At 48.8% G+C, this 16,542-nt stretch overlaps 1 protein-coding gene across 1 annotated transcript in view; it reads right to left on the bottom strand.

Annotated features, from left to right (window-relative positions):
- LOC109922963 (plexin-A1-like) overlaps positions 1-16,542 on the bottom strand; it is a 545,204-nt gene that overhangs the window by 37,663 nt on the left and 490,999 nt on the right. The window contains exons 20-22 of the mRNA XM_048606674.1: positions 14,077-14,311; positions 5,694-5,836; positions 3,187-3,443 (exon numbers count right to left, since the gene is read on the bottom strand). Of these exons, the coding sequence (XP_048462631.1) occupies positions 3,187-3,443; positions 5,694-5,836; positions 14,077-14,311 (635 nt within the window). The remainder of the gene's footprint in view (positions 1-3,186; positions 3,444-5,693; positions 5,837-14,076; positions 14,312-16,542) is intronic.

Here is a 16,542-nt window from a genome sequence, read left to right as displayed (position 1 = left end):
GCAGCGCAGCAACAAGAGAAACTGGAGGAAGGGTAGGAAAAGAGGGAGGGGATTGAACTGCAATGGAGATCGAGGAGGAGGTAACACATGCCAGGCCCCGAGGTGACCACCCATAAGAACTCAGCTCTCTTGTTTTGTTTTTATATTGTCAACTCTTCAGAAATGTTATTGCACAACTCTGGAGCTGGCCAGACCTGAGCATGGGCCTCCTAGCTCTGAGGTTGGCGCTGTACCACTGCATCACAATCTTTCATTCTTTCGCTGGGATGTCAGCCTCACTGGCAATACTTTTGCCCATCTCAAATTGCCCTTGAATCAAGCATCTCACCCGGCCAGAGCAGTTAAGCGTCAACATCCTTACCATGGGTCTGGAGTTACTTGTGGGCCAGGGTGACACATTCTCTGGCAGAAGTAAACAAGGTTTTGTCCTTACCACGATAGCTGAGTGTTTCACAATCACTATCAAAACTAAATTAATTAACTGAGGGCACAGTGGGATTTGAACTCACAAACCCAGTATTATATGGTAAGATGGTGGAAGAGTAAGAGCTCCTCTGCTCCACCTGTTCTTTTTCTTCCTTTTTCTTTTTTTTCTCTATTTTCCTCTCCCATTAGCACTGGAGGCGAATCCTGGAGCAGCTGCAGGCGCTGGCAATGAGTCCCGGAGCAGTGTGTGGGCAGTGAGTCCCGGAGCAGAGCGTGGGCAGTGAGTCCCGGAGCAGTGTGAGGGCAGTGAGTCCCGGAGCAGTGTGCGGGCAGTGAGTCCCGGAGCAGTGTGTGGGCAGTGAGTCCCGGAGCAGTGTGCGGGCAGTGAGTCCCGGAGCGCAGCGTGCGGGCAGTGAGTCCTGGAGCAGTGTGCGGGCAGTGAGTCCCGGAGCAGTGTGCGGGCAGTGAGTCCCGGAGCAGTGTGCGGGCAGTGAGGCCCGGAGCAGTGTGTGAGCAGTGAGTCCCGGAGCAGTGTGTGGGCAGTGAGTCCCAGAGCAGTGCAAAGTCAGCGTTCCTTGGGTGTGGGTGAAGTTGTTCTGGAACATATCCTGGAGCACTTTAGTGCCAGTATGGAGTAGGCTGGAGGTTTGGATCAGAGCAGTTGGACTGGGGTTTGGCCCGGGTGGTCAGACCATGTTCTGAGGTCCTGCACTGAGCTGCTACAATGTAATGTTTATGTGAATGTGTTTTGTTTAAACCTGGCTGTAATGTCAATCTTTTTATGAGGTCTTAATTTTAACTTACTTTTTTAAACTCTGGAAAGTAATGCAACTACTTAAGGTAAAACCGAAAGAACTACGGAAGCTGTTAATCAGGAACGAAAACAGGAGTTGCTGGAAAAGCTCAGCAGGTCTGCCAGCATCTGTGAAGAGAGGAATCAGAGTTAACGTTTCGGGTCCGGTGGTGTAATGCAGCTACCTCTCATTCCTGTTTTGTATCCAAGATTTGTAGGTCGGGACTTGTACCTAAGATGGCGCCATAAGAAGCAGACATCGTAAAAACTTTTCGCTGTACCCCTACCAGGGAGTACACGTGACAATAAAGGATATTCTGACTCTCTCTCAGATCACCAGCCTCGGCCTTGGAGTTGGCAGTCCAGCGGTATTCCCACTGCACCGCCATCTTGCCCTGGGAAAATGGACAGGAAAGCAATGTTGCTTGTTAACAGGGACCCAGTAAAGTCAAGTGGGAGAATTATTCTCCGGTCCATTCCTTGGTTCCTGCCCCTGCCCTCTGGGGCAGCAGGCTGAAATTATTGAGACGTTTCATGGATCAACACAACAACTGAATGCCTTCACCTTGGAGCCTGTTTCCCTCCCTTGGTTTGTCACAGACCCTACCACCTACCTGCCTCATGAAGCACTGACCCTGTTCCAGCAAATAGAAGTGTCAATAAAGGAATCACTTCAAAAATGAAATCACTGTTAGGCTTCAATTACTATTTTATCCCTGCATTGCTCTCAGTTTGCCCTCTGCAGTTGGTAACCTCACTGAGGAGCAGGCCATTCGGCCCCTTGGGCTTGCTTGACCGTTCAATTGCATAATCTGATCTGCACCTCAACTCCATTGTACGGCCTTTGCTCCCTATCCTACAGTAGCCTTGCCAACAAAATTTCATCCTTCGCTATTTCAACTGACCCCATTTGCACGTTTTATGAATTCCCTAAAACCTATCAAGAATATCTCCTAACTCTTGACTGCCCACCAGGAGAGATCATTTCTCCATACCTTCCCCACCAAATCCTTTTCACCTTCAAACAATTTCATGTCTCTCGACCTCCTGAACCCAAGGGAGTACATGTTTAGTCTCGGAAACCTGTCTGCATAATTTAAACCCCGTCCAGCCCAGGGCCATTCTAATGCATTTCGAAAGCCTCTCCAAGGCCAGTACAGCCCTCCTGAGTTCCATTGCCCAGAAGTGAACAGAGTACTCAAGGAAAATTCAAAAAACATAGCAAAACCTTTCAATTTGCAAGTCAAGCTGAAGTTGTGCTCTGGAAGCTGGGCTTGCCACTAAATGATGTTCCTCCCACAGTGAAGAAACATGGCACTAGGGGTAGGATGCCTCATATCCAGTTAGCTCAGATACCAGACATTGTCCATGACTTTCCTTCATGAAGTAAAATCCTTAAAGATTTTGACTTCTTTTCTCTCAGAAGATTGAGAGCCTTTGGAACTCCTTGCCTCAGAGCTGTGGGGGCAGAGTCCTTGCGTATATTTAAGGCTGAGATGGATTCTTGATCAGTCGGGGAACCAAGGGGAAAGGGCTGGAAAGTGGATGTGAGGAATGTCGGATCAGCCATGATCCTATTGAAAGGTGGAGCAGACGCAAGGGGCCGAACGGCCTGCTCCTGTTCCTATTTCTTGTGGTCTCATGGTCCAATGGACTTGCCTGGGCTAGGTACTGAGTTGGCTCCTGACTAGGTACCCAATCATCCACGACTCTAGTCTGCCATCCTTGATGCCACATAACCATCTTGACCTGCACTGCTCACAGTTCGAACTGCCCAAACTCAAACCTGAAATTATCCAAAATCTGGCATGGGTCCCCCCCCACTCCACCCCAGACACCACACCGACATTTTGCTGGAATCAATCAGATGATAAGGCGGGGGGGGGTTATTCATGTCACCATGTTTAATGGCTATTGGAGAGTTGGGGGTGGCATCCATTTCTCCTGGATGTCCTCCTCAGACTCACCTCCTCAGCAGCAGTTTCGGGTGGTTTTTACTCTCCAGGTTCTTCTCTATCAGGTCCGAGAGGAGCTGCTTGAGGACACCAGTGGCGTACTCCATCTCGCCTTGGAGGGCGGTCATAATCAGGGAGGCCACATTGCCCCGGTCACGCATCGAGAAGCTTCGCTGAGCCTCCAGGGTGCGGATGAAGGTCAACAGGAAGACCTTCTTGTTGAGCAGCTGACCAAACAGAGTGAGGGCCTTCTCCACGTTCGCCGTGACCTGGGAAAAGAAAAGGGTAGAACCGTCAATGTCCTGAATTGGTTGGGGCACGGGTGAACATGCCCTTCCAAGCAGAAAGCTTCATTTGTAGGGTAAGTATCTATTGCCCATTGCGGCTGCCCTAAGGAGCTGGAGATACAACAGAGTGGTTTGCTAGGGCCATTTCAGAGGGCAGGTAAGAGTCAACCCCATTGAGGCATAGAGTCATGGAGCACAGAAACAGACCCTTCGGCCCATCTTGCCCATGCTTACCGGGTTTCTTAAACTGAACTAGTTCCATTTGCCTACAGTTGGCCCATATCCCTCAAAACATTTCCCATCCACGTACCTGTCCAAATGTCTTTTACATGTTGTAATTGTACCCGCCTCCACCACTTCCTCTGGCAGCTGTGGATCCTTTTTTTTAATTCATTCACACGATGTTGATGTCACTGGGCAGGCCAGTATTTAATCTTTAATTTCCCAGTGGGCAGTTGAGAGTCAACCACATCATTCAGGGTCTAGAGTCATGTGTAGTCCAGACCAGGTAAGGATGGCAGATACAATTTACTATCATTTTTTATGATAGTAAAATGTAGGGTATGCAGGGTAGTTTGATCTTAGATTAGGATAATAGGTAAGCACAACATCGTGGGCCGAAGGGCCTGTACTGTGCTGTACTGTTCTATGTTCTATGTTCTACTGCCTTCCCCAATGGAAATCAGTGCAGAGTTCAAGGATCTGTTCATCCCAGCCTTGATTATACTTAAAGACTGAGCATCCACAGCCCTTTGGGATGAAGAATTACAAAGATTCATGGTTATTTGAATGAAGAATTATCTCTTCATCTCAATCCAAAATGGCTGGCTCCTGCACTGTGTCGGAGATAGTAGGAACTGCAGATGCTGGAGAATCTGAGATAACAAGGTGCAGAGCTGGATGAACACAGCAGGCCAAGCAGCATCATAGGAGCAGGAAAGCTGACGTTTCGGGCCTCAACCCTCCCTGCTCCTATGATGCTGCTTAGCCTGCTGTGTTCATCCAGCCCTGCACCTTGTTATCTCGGCTCCTGGACTGTTCCTGCTATTTCCAGCCTCTCCAACAGGGGGAAGCAGCCTCTCAGCAATGACTGTAGTGGTGAGTAGCTGTAGCCCCAGGAGACCATAGGGCTGCTCTCTCATTAGAGAGAGATAACTAACAGTGGCATAACCTGAGGGTCACCATCCCTCAGGCGAGGGGAAAGGTTGAGAAGGAGGGTCCTTCATGGTAAACTCAGCTGATGTGGGAATTGAACCCATGCTGTTGGCAGCACCCTGTATCACAAACCCGTCATCTAGCCAACCAACGTCCTATTATCCCAGGGAGCTCTCATGTTGAAAGGAGGCCATTCAGCCACCTAGGGCTGTTCTACCATTTAATGAGACAATGGTGCTGCACCCTTTCGTACCAAAATTTATCAATCCCGGATTTAAAATGATGATTTGAGGTGATGTCTTTTTCTTTTCTTGTGGGAAAATGTTCCACATTTTGGGTGAAAAACATCTGAGCAAATGCAGCCAGTGGATGAGTGATCGCTTTACTATAACTCCAACAACTTCATTGGTGGGCTTGAAACTTTTACACACATCACACGCACTACACAAAGCTTGAGGGAGGGCTTAAATGCTCAAGGAAGGATCTGTCACTGAAACTTTTTTTATTGTTATGATGATCACTACAAAATGCAATGCATTAATTCACCAAGTCTCCTTAGAGAGCACCTTCCAAACCCATCTAGAAGGACAAGGGCAGCGGATACATGGGAACACCACCCCCTGCAAGTTCCCCTCCAAGCCACTCACCATCCTGATTCAGAAATATATCACCGTTCCTTCACTGTCACTGGGTCAAAATCCTGGAATTCCCTCCCTTAGGGCATTGTGGCTCAACTTACAGCACATGGACTGCAGTGGTTCAAGAAGGCAGCTCACCCTCACCTTCTGAAGGGGCAACTAGGGACGGGCAATAAATGCTGGCCAACCAGCGACGCCCACATCCCGTGAATGAATACAACTAAGCTTCTCACTGAAACCCAGACAAAGGGACTAATCCCATGGGTTAGGAGTCAGTCATGATTAAAGGAAGCTGGAGAGGTGATATTGATTCTGAGTGGAAGGTGGGTTTGGGGCAGGGGAGGGTGAGCGCGGCGAGGTGTGGCGTCACGTTTGCAGGTCCTGGGACAGAATGCAGTGCCCCAATTGTTCCAGAAGTCAGCAGGGTGGGGTCTGATACCTCCATCTCCTTGAGGACTGGGTGATCCTCTATCCCCGGGAAGAGGACCCTCATGGCGTAGGTTCGGTAGTCGAGGAACGGGATCCCGGCACCATCCAGGTCACTGGTCAGCTCGTGGATATCGGTCTGCAGTTCAGCAAATGCTGGAAGGCAGAGAAAGCACCGTGAGACAGAATCATACCACCTTGGCAATCACCATTCAGCCCTATATGCCAATGCTAGCCCTTTGAGAGAAACATCTGATTAGGAGACCCACTGCTAACGCACACTAACCCAACCCTCTCTCTGTTCTTTGCCCGCTGTCCTGCAATGTTTTCCCACTTCCAGGATACATCCAATTCCCTTGATGGAAGTTACCACTAAGTCGGCCCCCACTGCCCCAGTAGGTACCACAATCTAGCTTACAACAACTTGCAATATGTAAAGATAATTAACCTGTCGTCTTCTGACACTGAGAGATAGTAGGAACTGCCGATGCTGGAGTCTGAGATAACAAGGTGTGGAGCTGGAGGAACACGTCAGGCCAGGTAGCATCAGAGGAGCAGGAAAGCTGACGTTTCGGGTCGGGAAATTTCTGAAGAAGGGTACATACCCGAAATGTCAGCTTTCCTGCTCCTCTGATGTTGCCTGACCTGCTGTGTTCATCCAGCTCTACACCTTGTTATCTCTGTCTTCTGATACTGTTCTTATATCTCCATCCTCAGGTTACTGACCCTCTTGTCATTGGAAACAGTTCCTCCTAAATGCTCTCTCAAAGCCCCTTGGAATTTTAAACAGTTTTATTAAATCTCCTCCTCATCTTTCGCTACTCTAACGGGAACATTCTCGGCTTCTCCATTCTCTCCAGGGAGTGGAAACCCCTCATCCTTGCTCTAGTTCTAATAAGCCTGCGCTGCACACAAGACGACATTCTGCCTGAAGTCTAGTGCCCACCGTCTCTAGCTCAGGCCTGAGCTGTGATCAGGATGGTTGTTGGCAGATCTTTCAGGATCCATGATGAAAGGCAGAGCAATGAAAAGAAAAATGCACGAAGTATTAACAACGCCACATTTTAACACCATAGACAGAATCACAGAAGGGCCATGGTACAGAAGGAGGTCATTTGGTCCAATGTATCTGCACCAGCACATTAAATGAGCCTTCCTGACTTTCCGTGTGATAGAGAGGGAACAAGAGAGACAGAGATAGATACAGATAGAGAGAGAGAGATAGAGAGAGAAAAACAGACAGGGAGATAGACAGAGATTGAGACGTAAATGGAGTGATAGAGAGAGCGTGATGGCGAGGGAGAGAGAGGGAGGAATACAGAGAGAGATAGAGCAAGATCTCTATGTTAAATCAGGGACCAGAGTACCTCATGTGTTGTCTGTTATTTTCTTTGGAAATAACCATAAGCAAAGCTTCAGTTATCCGAGCCATCGTCGGTAAGTCATGAAATGTCAGGAAGCAATGCAAGAGCATGCTGACTCTCATGGCCGTATTGTGAAAGGTTTTTACAAATTCTGAGGCACAGACGTGACATTGAACGCAGGTCAAAGCATCAGCGAAGTGGCCTCCCGTGGCATGGTTACGAATATAGATTGCACACTTTCAGAAAGAAAGATAGAATTCTCCCCATTTGCAGCGCAGAGCATAATTTTCATTTCCGGCCACCAATTAAAAACAAAGGAGGCCACAGCCTATCCCTCAACCAGAAGAGAATCCATCGCAAAAGGAGGGTTTGGAGTAGGGGGGTGGGGGGATGCAGTTAAAGAAAAGATGGAATGTATCAGATAACAATCCCACAGGAATATCCGTTTGAAGGGTACGCAGTTTGGAATGTCAAGAGGATTACAGAATGATACAACACTGAGGGAGGCTGTTCAGCCCATCAGGTCCTCTTTCAAAGTGCCATCCACTTATAACCCAGCTTTCTCCCTGTTGCACCCCTCCCCCTAACTTTTCCCCTCTGAGCAGCTCAAAGTTATTGTTAAATCGGTTTTTCACCAGTTTTTACAGCTGCATACTGCAGATGGCCACTCACTGATAGATTTCTAGTTACTAATGACTTTGAGGGATTTGGGACAGTGCAGGAATATGGCATTGAGCTCGGTGATCAGACTTGATCTAGAATGGCACAGCAAGCTAGATGGGCTGAAAGGTGTATTCCTGCTCCTACAGGAAACACTTCCACTCCAGCCTAATGTCTTAGATCTGTACCCTCTCATTATTGAACCTTCTGCCACAGATCTTACACACCTTGTAAGGTCTTGATAGTCCTACTATCCCCTAATAGAGAGAGATGGTTTATTCTGAGGGTCACCACATCTCAGGCAAGGGGAGAGGTTGAGAAGGAAAGAGTTTTTTGTGGTAACCTCAGCTGATGCAGGAGTTGAACCCACTCTGTTAGCATCACTCTGCATTAGCCATCCAGTCAACTGAGCTAAACGACCTCAGTTTACTAAACTCCAAATGAAAATGCACTTATACTTGCAGCAAGCAGTGATGTTAGCCTTACCAGCTAACACTGAATAAAAAATCCCCTGTCCTTCCCTAAACACCATTCCTGAGGTGTATTGTAAGGCTTATGTTCCTCTTTGTTGGCAGCTTGTTAATAATAGTTTTGAAAAGGGAAATGACAGAATATGTGGATAGAATGTCTCAGAACAAGCACCTAATGAAGCTCTCTGGTGCGTTCAGGGCTACGCGGTCCTTGTTAAATAACATGCAGACGTGTCGATCTCCCATAGTTCAAACTGAGGGACAAATCCTAATTGCTTGTTATCTGTAGCCGGTCACTGAGTCTCCCCGGCACACCAGTGACTGGGCCCTGAAGTGGAAGGATTAAGAAAGGAACATTCATTACAGCACAAAAGGAGACCATTCAGAGCTACAGGCCCATGCTAGCTTTCTGCAGCAAATTCCAATCAATTCCATCTCTATCCCTGGAAGTTTTATTTCCCTCAAGTGCCCATCCTATTTCATCGTCATCACTTCACCCAACCTTGTAAGTAATGAGTTCCAGCACTTATCAGCTCTCTGCATATGAATCATAGAATCCCTACAGTGCGGAAGCAGGCCATTCAGCCCATCACATCCACACCAATCCCCCCAACAAAGGGCATTCTGCCCAGACCCACCCTATCACCCTGCATTTCCCATGGCCAATTCCCCTATCCTGCACATCTTTGGACTGTGGGAGGAAACCGGAGCACCCAGAGGAAACCCACACAGATACGGGGAGAATATGCAAACTCCACACAGACAGTCGCCCGAGGGTGGGATCAAACCCGGGTCCCTGATGCTGTGAGGCAGCATTGCTAACCACTGAGCCACCGTGCCGCCCCAGGTCTGTGGCACAAGCCCTTTCTCATACGTTCCCCCAACACCAACGCATCCTTTATACAAAAGCGTAAGACATCCTACAAAGTGTTTCACAGATACACTCTTAAATCTAAACAAAACACTTTAAAACAACTTTACAAAATTACTCGACTAAGAGATAAAACAGCCTTCCTTGTACATAAGGGATGATGCAAGTTCCTGGGACTGATGATCACCAACAATTTGTCCTGGTCCATCGCTACAGTGAAGAGAGCGCACCAACGTCTCTACTTCCTCAGGAGGCTAAGGAAATTAGCATGTCCACAAGGACTCTTATCAATTTTTATGGCTACACAACAGAAAGCATTCTATCTGGATGCATCACAGTGTGGTATGGCAACTGCTATGCCCAGGACCATAAGAAACTACAGAGAGTTGTGAACACAGCCCACTCCATCACACAAACCAGCCTTCCATCCATTGACTCCATCTGTACTTCCTGCTACCTCAGGAAAGCAACCAACATAATCAAAGACCCCTCCCCACCCCGGTTATACTCTCTTTCAACCTCTTCCATCAGGCAGACCCCGCTTTCCTCCCCTCCCACCCCACCACAGCTTTCAATTCCCTTGTCTATGGGAAATCTACTGAATTCTGCCTTGAATAAGTTCTGACCCAGCCTCAATTACTTCAGGGGAAAAGATTTCACAGACTAAAACACTCACAGGAGAAAAAATTCTCATCACCTCCGTGTTAAAAGGGAGGCCGCTTCACATGAGGAGAAGTTAAGTCAATTGGGCCTGTACTCAGAGTTTAGAAGAATGAGAGGTGACTTTACAGAAACATATATGATACTTAGGAGCAAAAACAAAAATTGCTGGAAAAGCTCAGCAGGTCTAGCAGCATCTGTGGATAGAAAGCAGAGTTAATGTTTCAAGTCCAGTGACTCTTCCTCAGAACACACATAGTTTCTGTTTAAGACTCTTAAGGAGCATGGTAGGGTAGATGCAGAAAGATGTTTCCCCTTGTGGGAGAGTCTAGAGACACAGGGAATAATCTCAGAATGAGAGGTCGCACATTTAAGACAGAAATGAGGAGGAATTTCTTCTTTCAAACAGGAGTGAATCTGTAAAATTCTTTACCACAGAGGGCTGTCGAGGCTGGGTCATTAAGTATATTCAAGGCTGAGAGAGACAGATTCTTAATCAGTAAGGGTCATGGGGAAAAGGCAGGAAAGTGGTGTTGAGGGTTATCAGAGCAGCCATGATCTCAGTGAATGACAGAGCAAACTCAATGGGCTGAATGGCCGACTTCTGCTCCTAATTATACTGTCAATTCTTAAATTGTGCCCCCTAATTCCAGTGTCCCCCAAAACAGGTACTATTCTCTGAGTGTCCTCAGGATCACCAGGGGACTGGGTGTGAGTTAGGGTATGGGCAGCAGAATTCTAAATGAGTTTAAATTTGGATGTGGGCCATACAAGGTTACAAACTCCAGTTGGAGTTTGCCTAATCGTGAGCCTAACCCTCCCTCTACTGATCCCTTCTCCTGCCTCCAACACACCCCCTCCCTCTGGACACCACCCCAAGGCCTGCTACCCTCCCTCAACCTCTTCATCTCCAACTGCCGTCGTGACATCAATCGCCTCAACCTCTCCACCCCTCTCACCCACTCCAACCTCTCCCCCACTCCAACCTCTCCCCTACGGAACTTGCAGCCCTCCGCTCCAACCCTAACCTCACCATAAAACCCATGAACAAGGGAGGCGCAGTTGTAGTATGGCGTACTGACCTCTACATCGCCGAGGCCAGACGCCAACTCTCCGACACCTCCTCCGACTGCCCTTTGCTCATGACCCCACCCCCGACCACCAAACCATCATCTCCCAAACCATCCACAACCTCATCACCTCAGGTGACCTCCCACCCACAGCCTCAACCTCATCGTTCCCCAACCCCACACCGCCCGCTTCCATCTCCTTCCCAAAATCCACAAACCTGACTGCCCTGGTCGACCCATTGTCTCCGCCTGCTCCTGCCCCACCGAACTTATCTCCACCTATCTGGACTCCATTTTCTCCCCCTTGGTCCAGGAACTCCCTACCTATGTCCGTGACACCACCCATGCCCTCCACCTCCTCCAAGACTTCCAATTCCAACACCTCATCTTTACCATGGACGTCCAGTCCCTCTACACCTGCATTCCCCATGCAGATGGCCTAAAGGCCCTCCGCTTCTTCCTGTCCCGCAGGCCCGCCCAGTCCCCCTCCACTGACACCCTCATCCGCTTCGCCGAACTCGTCCTCACCCTCAACAACTTCTCTTTCAATTCCTCCCACTTCCTACAGACAAAGGGGGTGGCCATGGGTACCCGCATAGGCCCAAGCTATGCCTGCCTCTTTGTAGGTTAATGGAACAATCCTTCTTCTGTACCTACACTGGCCCTAAACCCCACCTCTTCCTCCATTACATTGATGACTGTATCGGCACCGCCTCGTGCTCCCACGAGGAGCTCGAACAGTTCATCCACTTCACCAACACCTTCCACCCCAACCTTAAGTCCACCTGGACCATCTCTGATACCTCCCTCTCCTTCCTGGACCTCTCTATTTCCATCTCTGGCAACCACCTGGAAACCGATATCCATTTCAAGCACACCGACTCCCACAGCTACCGAGAATACACCTCCTCCCACCCACCTTCCTGCAAAAATGCCATCCCCTATTCCCAATTCCTTCACCTCCGCTGCATCTGCTCCCAAGATGAGGCATTCCACTCGCGAACATGTCAGATGTCCTCGTTTTTCAAGGACCGCAACTTCCCCCCTTCAGTGGTCAAGAACGCCCTCGATTGTGTCTCCTGCATTTCCCACAACTCATCCCTCACACCCCCTCCCCGCAATAACAACCAAAACAGAATCCCACTCATCCTCATGTACCACCCCACCAACCTCCGGATCCAACACATCATCCTCCGACACTTCCGCCATCTGCAATCTGACCCCACCACCAAAGCTTTTTTTCCCTCCCCACCCTTACCTGCTTTCCGGAGGGACCACTCTCTCCGTGACTCCCTTGTCCGCTCCACACTCCCCTCCAGCCCCACCTCACCCGGCACTTTACCCTGCAACCGCAGGAAGTGCAACACCTGCCCCTACACCTCCCCCCTCACCCCCATCCCAGGCCCCAAGAAGACTAATGTGGAAAAATGTATCCGCTGTTCCCGTTGTGGCCTCCTCTACATCGGGGAAACCAAGTGAAGGCTTGGGGACCGCTTTGCAGAACACCTACGCTCGGTTTGCACTAAACAACTGCACCCTCCAGTCGCGAACCATTTCAACTCCCCCCCCCATTCCTCAGACGACATGTCCATCTTGGGCCTCCTGCTGTGCCACAATGATGCCACCCGAAGGTTGCAGGAACAGCACCTCATATTCTGCTTGGGAACCCTGCAGCCCAATGGCATCAATGTGGACTTCACAAGCTTCAAAATCTCCCCTCCCCCTACCGTATCCCAAAACCAGCCCAGCTTGTCCCCACCTTCCTAACCTGTTCTTCCTCCCACCTATCCCCTCCTCCGACCTCAAGCCCCACCCCCATCTCCTACCTACTAACCTCATCCCACCCCCTTGACCTGTCCGTGCTCCCTGGACTGACCTATCCCCTCCCTACCTCCCCACCTACACTCACCTTTACTGGCTCCATCCCCGCCTCTTTGACCTGTCTGTCTCCTTTCCACCTATCCTCTCCTCTATCCATCTTCTATCTGCCTCCCCCTCTCTCCCTATTTATTTCAGAAACCCCTTCCCCTCCCCTATTTCTGAAGAAGGGTCTAGGCCCGAAACATCAGCTTTCCTGCTCCTCTGATGCTGCTTGGCCTGCTGTGTTCATCCAGCTCTACACCTTGTTATCTCAGATTCTCCAGCATCTGCAGTTCCTACTATCTCTGAAACTCCAGTTGGATGTGTTACTGGAGATTTCATCCCACATCTTTCTGCCTGGAGCTGCCTTTATCAGACTATAAGATATAGGGGCAGAATGAGGCCATTTGATCATGACTGATCTGATATTCCCAGTTAAACATCCACATTCCCCACTTCTCCATGTTTTTCTTACCGACAGGAAAAACTGTTAAAGCGGCATAAAAATATAATACCTTTTAAAAAACACCTGTGTGTTTTATCTCCCAGAATTTTTAAGTGCTGACCATGCCCAGGAGATGAATTCCCAAAGACTTGAGCACAATTCTGAATAGTTGTCGATTTTAGGCCCCATGGAACAAATCTGTCACTCCTTCACAAAGAAGGGCACACACAATCCTTTCTAAACACGAGGTGTGAACTTCTCTGGCAGTGTCTAGAGTGTTTCCAGGCAGCACAGTGACTCAGTGGTTAGCCCTGCTGCCTCACAGAGCCAGGGACCCGGGTTTGATTCCACCCTCGGGCGACTGTCTATGCGGGGTGTGCACATTCTTCCCCGTGTCCGTGTGGGTTTCCTCCGGGTGCTCTGGTTTCCTCCCACAGTCACAAAGATGTGTAGCTTAGGTGGATTGGCCATGCTAAATTGCCCATAGTGTTCAGGGAAATATGGGGCTATGGGGATAGGGTCGGGGGGGATGAGTGGTTCTAGGTGGGCTGCCCTTCAGAGGGTCAGTGCGGACTTGATGGGCCAAATGGCCTGCTCCCACCGTGTAGGAATGCTATCCCTCATTGTCTTTGAATTGATGGTGTTATTGGTCATTTCACAGGGCAGTTCAATAGTCAACCGCATTGCTGTGTGTCTGGAGTCACATGTAGGCCAGACCGGGTGAGGATGGAAGATTTCCTTCCCTAAAGGACATTAGTGAACCAGGATATGACAGTTGACAGTGGGTGACATGGTTACCATTAAGCTAGCTGTTTATTCCAGAGAACATGTACTCACTTCCAAAAACACTCTCAGCCTGCCTACCATGCTGGCCATGTTTCTGAGCTGTAATTCTGACAGAACTCCCCATCTTAAAAAGAAATTGCTCCCTGAGAAGAGAGAGGAAATGTTCAGAGAGGTTGCACGCGCTATAGAATTGGCGATTTCAGCTCCTACCTTCCTTGCATTCCAGAGCCACACGCGACTCCAGGTTGTCCATTTGCAACTGGAGTCTCTTCAGAGTGCGATCTGCATCCCGCGACTTCCTCTTGTAGGCGATGAGGACAATGATGATAATGAGCAGTAAGAGGGCACCCCCTCCGCCAATGCCCAACGCAGCTGGCATGGTGAGAAGCCTGTCTGAGTAGATGTGCAGTACGCCTGGCGAGAATTCCAGACCTCCCACCTTAATCTGCAAGGCAAGAAGGGAAAAAAATAGAGACACTTACACCTCGCACCATCAAGGCGAATCAAAGGTGATGAGGAAATTGCAGGGAAAGTGGACCTCAAGAATGTCAGTTCAGCCATGCTCCTGTTGAACAGCAGAGCAGGCTCGAGGGGCCGATTGGCCTATTCCTGGTTTGCAATGCAGATTGATGCCAATAGCATGAGTTCAATTCCCAAATCAGCTGAGGTTCCCGTGAAGGAATCTACTTCATAACCTCTCCCTCGCCTGAGGCATGGTGACCCTCAGGTTAAACCAACACCAGTCATCTCTCTGTAATGATGGAGCAGCCCTATGATCTGATAAGACAACAGTGACTTTAATTCACTTTTACAACTCTCTGGCATTTCTCCCCCCTTCCTACTTTCTGTCCTATCCCCAGTTTGAAACACTTTCCATTTAGCATTAGCTTCATCAAGACTTCACTCACTTCAATCCATCTCTTCATTCCTCTTTTCTGGTGGGTCAAACGTCAATGAAGAAGGGACAGCTGACACAGAGAATGCTGGAGAAACTCAGAGGGTATGACACCGTTTGTGGAAAGGGAAACAGAGTTAATGTTACGAGTCTAGCATGAATTTTCTTCAGACCTACTGCAGAACTCTGAAGAAGAGTTGTACCAGACTCCAAACATTAATTCTGTTTCTCGCTCTCTCCACAGACCGGCTGTGTTTCTCCAGAATTCTCTGTGCTTGTTTCCAGCAACCAGCAGGGGTGGCTCAGTGGTTAGCACTGCTGCCTCACAGCACAATGGATGTGGGTTCAATTCCACTCTTGGGCAACTGTCTGTGTGGAGTTTGCATATTCGCCCTGTGTCTGTGTGGGTTTCTTCCCACAGTCCAAAAATGGGTTAACCATGGGTAGTGTAGGGATACAGCCAGGGGGTAAGTCTCGGTGGGATGATCTTTGGAGGGCTGGTGTGGGCTCAAATTGCATGTTTCCATACTGTAGGGATCCTATGATAGGATTCATCCACAGGATTTTGTTTTAACGGAATAGCAACTTTAGACTTTCTTTAGTCCTCAGGACATTCTTAAAGAGTTTTGCAGCCAGGTTCCACTGTCCCATGAACGTGGAAACCAATTGACACACAACAAACTCCTCCAAGCAGCCCGAATAACCACCGAGCTGATCCTTATCTGGCTCACAGACACTAGATGGTCTGCACTTGTCTGGGTTACACCATGGGTTTTCAATGCCCACCTGAACAGGTCGAACATACCCATCTCAGACAGTGTAGCACGCTCTCAGTAACCCTGTGGAGTGTCAGCATCACTGAGCCATTCAAGTCATTGAGATCCTGAAGGGTTATGAGTTCCCCAATCTCAGAAAGACTTTCACAAGAGACTGAGAGGGCAATACACACTTAGTCCGAGAGACGGAGGTAGAAACTCGAGGGGTTACCACCTCCAGGTCCATGGAGTCCATCTCACCAGCTTTATCACATGTTCACCAATATCAATGGCAGCTCTTCTCTTCATCATTAGAGGTACCCAACAGGACGATTTGTGAGACCTTGTGCAGACCACATCTGGTGTAAGTGGTTTGTGTAGTTTTCATCTCCTAACTTAGGAAAAAGGTACGCTTGCGCAGAGTAAATGTAAAATTGCCAAAGTCTTACCCGACCATAGGGCTGTTGTCTCAATAGAGAGAGATAATGGATGGTGGTTTAACCTGAGGGTCACCATGCCTCAGGCAAGGGGGAGAGGTTGAGGAGGAGCAGAAATTGAAGCTGAGCCATTGGCATCATTCTGCATTGCAAAAGTCTGCCATCCAGCTAACCCAGTGAGGGTTCACCAGACTGATTCCTAGGACGGCAGGGCTGTTAGACGTGGGCAGACTAGGTCAACTGCGTTCCCCGGAGTTTAGGAGAATAAGAGGCATCTCATTAAAACATACAAAATGCAGACGGGGCTGGGCAGATTGGATGCAGGATTCAAGAAGACGGTTGGCCATGATCATATGAAATAACAGTGCAGTCTCAACAGGCCAAATGGCTAAATCTTGCAACTACTTTTCGACGTTTCTGTATGATGCGTGGACATAAGAGAAAGGAACTTTTTGTGAAAAAAAAACCAATCATTTCAAACAAACAATTCCCAGTGCTCAGCTGAGATACAAGTTGATGAGTTGGTGAATTCAGGAAATATCGTTGCTTTTGCAGCACGAGTCCTCAGGGCCTGTGAAATAATTCTGTC

Source organism: Rhincodon typus, chromosome 16, assembly GCF_021869965.1.
Source record: "Rhincodon typus isolate 14 chromosome 16, sRhiTyp1.1, whole genome shotgun sequence".
Lineage (NCBI taxonomy): Eukaryota > Metazoa > Chordata > Chondrichthyes > Orectolobiformes > Rhincodontidae > Rhincodon > Rhincodon typus.
The sequence above is the reverse complement of the archived record's forward strand: the minus strand, read 5'-3'. Positions and strand labels throughout refer to the sequence as shown.